Source organism: Aptenodytes forsteri, unplaced genomic scaffold, assembly GCF_000699145.1.
Source record: "Aptenodytes forsteri isolate BGI_AS27 unplaced genomic scaffold, ASM69914v1 Scaffold325, whole genome shotgun sequence".
Taxonomy (NCBI): Eukaryota; Metazoa; Chordata; class Aves; order Sphenisciformes; family Spheniscidae; genus Aptenodytes; species Aptenodytes forsteri.
The window spans coordinates 1963436-1971487 of record NW_008795575.1 but is presented as its reverse complement, the minus strand read 5'-3'; the positions used below and the strand labels follow the sequence as shown (position 1 = coordinate 1971487).

The following is an 8052-nucleotide window of genomic DNA, read 5'->3' as shown; positions in this document are numbered from 1 at the left end:
GCGGTGGTGCGGGAGGTGGTGGTGGGGCTGGAGGTGGTGACCCTGGTGGTGATGGGGCTGGTGGATCAGCAAAGACCAGCATCTCAACCTGTGCCACCTTGGTCATCTCTATTTCCCCCCTCCCCTCCGCTGCCCCTTGCTTGCTCAGCCTTCAGGGCTTTTCCTTTCCCTCCGCTCCCCCCTTCCTCCTCCTGATTGAAATTTCCTGGCGGTGTCTCCCTGCGAGCTGCAGGCACAGTGTTTTAGAGCAAAGGGAGAGCACCACTGGCAACTGTATAAATAGGAAGTGAATACATTTATTCAGTACATGAGGCATTGAAACTCCAGGAGCACGTAAAGAGCCGAGGCTCAGGGGGCTGGAGGAGCGCGAGAGCTCGCCGGGGCGAGTGGTGCAGGCTGCGGTGCACACCAGAGCTCAGCCGTCGAACCCTTGACCTCGCCGTGGGATCTGGCAGCCTGACCCTGACCTCCCTGCGGTGGCCGTGCCACCCCTTGGCATCCTCCTCTCCCTGACCCACACCCCAGGGCTGTCTTTTCTGCAGCCCCCCCGTGCCATACCGGAGGACGCCTCGGCTAATTGCTAGTGGGTGATTCATAAATGATAATAGTATTAATCTGATTGAGTGTGTGATTAGCAAGATCAAATCCTCTATAAATCCAGAAGTGTCTGATCTCACCCTTCTGCTGCACAACGCAGCCATCTTTCCTCCTCACTTCCCCCCTGTCTCTTCTTGTCTGCGCCCTCTCTGCCTTCTTGGGGGTGAGAGGTGTCTCCCCGAGGGTCTTCCCCAGCACGGGGGGGAGCGAAGCCACTGCTTCGGGGCTGATCCCCATCCTGCTGGCTCTGGGGATGAGGCCGGAGACAGCCCCGTGCCCAAACCCTGACCCAGATCCAGACTGTAGGTGTGAGCACCTTCACTCGGGATTTGTCCAAGGCGGGGATGGAGAAGGTGCCAGCTCAAGGAGAGGCTGAGGCCAGGAGTTGTAGAGAGGGTATGCAATGAAATGCCTGCTCGTGCTCTCACCTGGCTGCTCAGATGCTGCCTGGCATCAACATCCATCCCCTTCTGAGAGAGGTGGCTCTGGGGCAGAGTGGTCCATGAAGGCTGGGTGGGGACCATGGTGCAGGAGAGCTGTGTCTGTAGAGAGGGTATGCAATGAAACGCCTGCTCGTGCTCTCACCTGGCTGCTCAGATGCTGCCTGGCATCAACATCCATCCCCTCCTGAGAGAGGTGGCTCTGGGGCAGAGTGGTCCATGAAGGCTGGGTGGGGACCATGGTGCGGGAGAGCTGTGTCTGGCTGGAAGGAGGATGTCCCATCCCATCCCATCCCATCCCATCCCATCCCATCCCGTGTGTCTGGTGTGCTGGAGAAAGAGGGACCATCCTGATGTGGAAGGGGTGGGGAGGCCGTGGCGAGGGGCAGAGGTGCAGGGCAGGGAGGGGAGATGGGCAGCGCTGCTCCCCGGAGCGGGGGTGCTCCGTGGCAAGAGCCACCTGCCAACACCGCTGCTCATCTTAATTGGCATTTGATTTGATTCGACATGATCTCCCGCTTGTAAAACACCTTGAGATGTTTCTGTGTGTGAGGGTGTCCTGGAAACGCTGTTGTACCGTATTAATGAGCCTCTGCTGGAACATGAAGAAGGATCATTAGGAGCGCCCAATTCCTCTGACATGCCAGCAGCAGCGGCATGTGTTGGGAGCAGCGTGGGAATGCCGGGGATGCGAGATGGGCTGTGGTGGGCTCGCTGGTCCCTGGGAGTGCCGGAGGACCTGCTCATCCCTGCCCCTGCCAGGCACTTCTGCATGCGGCACGGCACGGCGGCCGGGTGCTGGCAGCTGCGCCGCACGTTGCTAAGCAGTTCAGGCACTTGCTGTTCTCCTACTCGGTTTCCCCATCCCCGTCTTCCTCGGGTGGCAGAAATACATTTTAATATCCGAGTAGCCGCGAAACATTCTGTATTATGCTATTATCTCCCGGGGGGCGGTGAAGATTGCAAAGCACTTGGCGTTTAACACCCACATATGGCTAACACCATGGGCTGTGTGCTGATAAAGATGGGGTAATTAAAGTTTATTTCTTTATAGACGCATCTCCCAAGCATGTATTTATGAGCCTGATTTAGAAACATCATATTACCAAGAGCACGGGATATTTGTGTTGCTCGTAAATTCATACGTGTTCTGAACATGCCTTTTTTTTTCTTCTTAAATTTAGGCAGCACTGCCAATATTAAAAAGAAATGAGCTCAGAGGTTTTTTGAGGTTTTTTCCAGCCTTGTCCTTTAGGTGGGCAAGGGAAAGTGTACAAAGCAGCGAGTAATTAACCGCACGAGGAAATGATATTTCAAAGGAGACATGGTGCATTTGGAGGGGCTGTTTGCAGAGTGTTTACACCAGTGGCTTTGAATTTATCTTCATCTTGCAGCAGGTGCAAAATCTTCAGGGGAATGTGGTGCTTTGCAAGCTATTTCTGAGCTGTCTGCAGAGGGACCCGCATCTTCTTCGGGAGGCCGGAGCCGGGCTAATTGGCACCGGTGCTTAACGGGGGAAAAAATCCTGGGTGGGAAAGGTGGTGGTGGCAGGAGCCCCTCTGACCACAGTCCTGGCTACTCCTCTTGTCTTCCAGTCTAGTTAAGCTGCCGTTAATTGGATCACTAGCAGGAAGCATCTCAGGTATGATTCTGCCCTGAAACGGAGCAGTTTGCCTTTCCTTTCTACTTCTCTCTCCTTTGCTCTCGCAGGCTGAGGGGGAGAGGTTATTTCTTCCTGTTGGGGAAGAAGTCCTTTCTTCTTATTCTTCATCCTCGTCGTGTGTCCTGCCTGCCCTGCGTGTGTCCTCTGACCGCTCCTTGGGTGCAGGCTCCCTGGGTCTGCCTCCCCTGGGAGCCCCCGTGGGCCATCACTTTCCCCCTAAAACAGCCTGGCTGAGCACTCGGGCACCCGCTCACTCTGTTGCAACCATCCAAAACGCAACAGAAATGTGTTGAATTAAAAGTATAGAGAGGTCCTCTCGATATATGAAGGATTTATTAGGGCAGAGGAATCTGGGGAGCCAGTTTGGTCTCAGCTGTGCCTGGTCGCCACCTTCCTCTTGGGCTTTTTGGACCCACAAGACCCAAACGAAGATTTGTGTTGGGTGCTGAGGCTCTCAGGGCTCCTGAGTCCTATCAGCTGTCCATGAAGTTCTTGCATTCCCTGCAAGCTTCCTCCTCTTGGTAAAGCAGGTTGATACCAGCCTGTCCAGTGGACCTGGGTTTTGCAAATCTGCACTTTAAACACCTCCCTGGAAGCCTGGAGGTGATAAGGAGAGGAGGGAAAGAGCAGGCTTCACCCAGGTAGAGCTCCCATCTCCAGAGTTGTGGTTTATGCTGGTGCTGCCTGAGTTACAGAGCGGGTTTGGACACCCAGAGAAGGAACGGGTCATTTTGTCTCACTGCTTGAACAGGAGCATGAAGCCTCGGTGAACCCGTTGAGGTTGGTTTGGTTAGCAGTGGCTTGCTAGGAATACATTTGCTTGTGGTTTTAAAGTCCTGGCTTGAAGCTGTTTATCTCCAGATGGGTGTTTAAACGCAGCACAGGAGTGCTTCTGCTGGAGCATCAGTGGTCTGAAGAGCAGGTGATGGGGTGGAGAACGGGAGCCACATCCCTCTCTTTAAAGAACAAGGGAAGGATCTGCTTTTCCAGCAGCCTCCCATCAGACCTGGCAGCAAACTGGCTGTGAGCAATAAAGAGCTGAGCTGGAAATCCAATTTCTGCTCAAGCAGAAGACCCGCTGTTTTGGTTCAGTTGGTCAAAGCCAACGTCAGGCAGTTCTAGAGGTCAATAATTAGCACCATGATAGAAATGAGCGGGGAGCGGGAGGCAGGGGAGCAGGGAGGGTAGTTATAGGAGACTTGTAGCACATTGTCCCTTTCCTTGGGCAGCCAAGCTCAAACTCATTGAGTGTAATGGGCTTTTTGCTGTTTCAAGCTCCTGTGCCCCTCTCTTCTTAGTCACAGGGAAAGAAGAAGCCACGTGGACCGATGGGGATGGGAGCTCCCAGATCCTAATTCCTCCAGCTCCACTCTGGCTGCAGGATGGTGAAAGCTGCCATCGTACCTGTGATTCAGGCTCTTTGTGAAAAGGGGATAATACTCGTCTAACTCATAAGGGATTTGTGATTTAATATTTGCAAAGCACTTTAAGACCCTGAATTGAAAGGTGATTTATAATAGTAAAATCCAGTGTTCTCTGGTCTATTGTATACTTGGCTGTGTCCAATTATCCTGATGGAGGCTTTTTTCCTTTTTTCTCCCCCCCCCTTTTTTTCTTTTTTGCATTCATGTTGTAACTCCAAGCAAATGCAGGGTTTGTGGCAGGCACAGTATGCCCAGTGAGAGGATGAGTTTGCCTCCCAAAGGAGGTGCTAACTTACGATATGAATAAAGATCAGGAAGAAAAAAGGGGATCGCAAGGTGAAGGGTGCAGGAGTTTGGCAATAAAGCTGTAAAATAGGGGTGGGAAGGCTGTTTAGATGATGCATGCATAAGGAAAGTAAAAGATGCTTCATAAATAATCGATTTGCATACTCCTGTTGGCCGCAGTGATGGGGTTCTTTTCCAGCAGATCAGCCACTTCTCCTGTCCTGCAAATGCTGGTTGGAGCATCCACTGTGCAGGCTCCATCCTGCGACAGGGGATGCTTTGGTGGAGCATGCTGCCCTGCCTGGAAAACGCAGGTCATGCCGTGGGCTCAGCCCGAGTACGAGATCTCTGCCCTGGCACCAGCATCTCTAACAGCAGCTTCGGTCAAATTACAGGGTGTGCAAGTGCTAACTTGCTGGATCTATTTCCCGTTCAATTTTCAAAGTGATGCTTTTTAAATCTCGCTTTGCTGATGAGATGGCGAGGCTGGGGAGCAAGGGAAGAGAGGCTGGATTAGCTTCCAAAAATAAATGTGTCCTCACCTGAATCCTGAGCAGGGACGCGGTCAGGTCTGCTGGGAGCTCCGTCATCTCAGCTGCACCGTAATAGACTGTGCAGCGGCTGGAGTTCAGCGCCGGGCTGTGCCCTCTCCTTGGCATTGCCATACTCCCCGAGTGGGTTTAAGCAGCATCCCAAGCACCGGAGAAGGGAACCAGCTGCTCTGCAAGGCATCTGTCGTTAGCTTCGAGCAAAGCGGAGCGCTGGTGCGAGGTGTTGGACTAGGTGGCCGTGGGGGATGCGGTGCGGTTAGAGCAGCAGTGGGGCAGCCCCCAGCGCCGGAGAGGCTGGGTGGGGAGGGGACCAGTGGTGCCCCAAGGGCGCTCCCTTCTCGGACAGTGGAGACCTGTTGATGGAGTAGTGGTGGCCAAGCGACAGTTTCTCCTGGTCACCTCCATCAGTGGAAGGTGTCTCATCTGGACTCATGGTGTGCCCCTGGCATGCGCCCAACAAGAGCATCCGAATCTCCTGGGGCAACCAGGTCTCTCCTGATGACTCTGTATTGCCCAGCTTCACCCCCTTCCCTGCGGAGTTTGGGGGTTGCTCTGTCCCACCCAACTGTAGCTGACAGTGATTCAGTCATCTTAACGCCGCACTGCTCCATGAGGGTTTCCCAGTGAGTTTGTACCTCCCGATGGCCTCTCTAGACCTGTGGATGCTCGAGCTCCTTGTTGGCTTGTTGGCTTTCACCTAATGCTTCAAATAAATCCAAATAAAATAACCCACCAACCAAGCCTGGCCGAGTGTGCGGGTCTGAGCGGAGCCACGGGGCAATGGGATCCTCCCAGCCTCATGGGATTGTTCCTCGGTGCAGGCATCCCTTAGCCTGGTGCCAGGCACGTGGCCTTCGAGACAAGGGATGGTAGTCTGAGAGTGACCCACAAGCCGTGTGGGCACCGCGCGGGTTGGGTGCCTGCTTCGGCAGCTGGCTTTTGTGTGTTGGAAAATACTGAGCTGCTTTGTGGCACATGCTGTGAGCTTCTGTGCCTGACAAAATAAAACTTGTTTTGTAATATCTCCTGCCTGTCAAAAGTGGCTGGCTCTGTAGGTCGCTTTGTTGTTCGGCGTAGTCCCCCTGTGATGACTGAATATTTATATATATTTGTGTAAATAATTAACGTTCATTGGTGCTATATAACATCTACAGGTGTAGATTCCTCCTGGCGTTAAGCGAAAGCAAATGATGCCATGGTCCAGGCAGCCCTTGGATATGGCTTGATTATTTTTTTTTTTGACTTGACAAGATTTGCCAAATAAACCAAGGCTGACGAGAAATGACGGCAGCTTTGCCAGGGGAGCCTGGCAGGGGCGGTGAACGGCTCTGGGGGTGGGGGTTCCCAGGGAGAGGGTCTGTACAGGGCTCTGAGCAGGTTTTCTCCCTCCTCTGGGAAAATGTAGTCCCCAAGACGGATGTAACTCAATGAGTGAAAGAACACGAATGTTAAAAACCCAGCCAAACAAGGTGTGATGGGAATGATTGGGTTTGCAGACCTCAGGAGCTCTTCCAGCGCTACTGAGCTGATGTCTTTGTTTTCAATGCCTGCCCTTCCCTGGGGTTGGGGTTTTCCTGCATCCACACAGGGAACTGGGGGAGGCTGAGCAAGCCCCTGGTACAGCTTTGCCTTTTGGCCACCCACCCCTCTCTCTGCCTTCCAGGTTCCATGAAGAGCCCCGTCAACAAGACGGCGCTGACCCTGATCGCAGTCAGCTCCTGCGTCCTGGCCATGGTGTGCGGCTCCCAGCTCTCCTGCCCGCTGACCGTCAAGGTGACGCTTCACGTACCCGAGCACTTCATCGCGGATGGTAAGACCCTCTGGGGACTCAGAACCCCGCTGCCCCAGCGGGTGTGTTTGGGACGTGGGGGTCCCTCTCTTTGGGAATTGCCCCGGCTGTGTTTGGCTGCAGGGATCCCCCTTCCCAGAGGAGCAAAGTGCATCTGAAGCCGAAATGTTCTCAATCGCGTCTTTATTATTATTATTGTTGTTGTCGTTGTTATTGTTATTGTTGTTACTACTAATGGTGTCTGATGGATATTCCTGTTTTCCTCCGAACTCGCTGACGAGCCCTAGGAGCCTGCACAGACAGACGTCCTTCTGTCCTGCAGCAGTAAAGCTGCTCGTCCCAGCCCCTTGCAGCAGTGCGGAGTGAAATTGCTAGGACTTGAGCAAAATCAGAGATGCTTTGAAAAATTAGATGAGGGCTGCTGTCACTATTCATTGCTTTCTCCAACTGGGCTCCTTGCGTTTGTTGTGTTTCACTGACCTTTTCTTTATAATGTGCAGTGAGCATCGAGTGCAAGTTTTCGGTAACACAAGGGCAAATATCATTTTCTTCCAGCAGATGGGACCCATTATTCAGTTGGCTCCAATTCCTCAGCTCCTGCGCTTGTCTCGCTGCTCGGGGCATGCGGAGAGGGCACCTTTTCTTTGCCAGAAAGGTGCTGCACGGAGCCGATGCATCGCTGGCTGCTGGGGCGTCCCAGCGCGGCCAGCTCCTGTACAGCCCCCCACTTTGGGGGCCGGGATGGAGGGCAGCTCTTGGGGGGATTAATATTTTGGGGAGAGGTAGATGGTTAAAGAGGTGCAGCAGCATGGCAGCAGCAGGGGGTGATGGAGAGGGGCTTAAACCATCACCCCGTGGCTGGGAGGGACTCACCAGCGTGTTTGAAGTGGGATTCAGCCCTGCTAAGAGTGGTTTCTTCTTGGCCTTGACATGCATTAGTAGGACGTTACCTGCGCCACAACACCGACAGAGCACGTGCTCTTCCCAGCCCCACCGCTGACCCTCGCTGCCTCGTTAACCCCACTTCTATGTCTGCATCTAACGATGCTTATGGGATGGGTGTTGGGTGCAGCCAGTGGGTCGATGCCCCCGTGCTGGCGTGCGAGGCTGCTTCTGATCCCCAAGGATGCTTCTTAGCTGCTGACTCTGGAAATTACAACCCAGTCTCCAGATATGTGGGCTATCCCAGCGGTCAAAGCTTGGTCCTTCAAGGCAAGAGGAGGAGAGCATCTACTTTGTGGTCTCAGATTGGAGGAACTGGACATCAGCGGAGATAGGAAAAAGGCATAACTTGAAACAAGGG

At 53.6% G+C, this 8052-nt stretch overlaps 1 protein-coding gene across 1 annotated transcript in view; it reads left to right on the top strand.

Moving 5' to 3' along the window:
- Window positions 1-8052, top strand: part of ASTN2 (astrotactin 2) — a 315832-nt gene that overhangs the window by 77359 nt on the left and 230421 nt on the right. The window contains exon 5 of the mRNA XM_009282254.1: window positions 6624-6770. Coding sequence (XP_009280529.1) covers window positions 6624-6770 — 147 coding nt within the window. The remainder of the gene's footprint in view (window positions 1-6623; window positions 6771-8052) is intronic.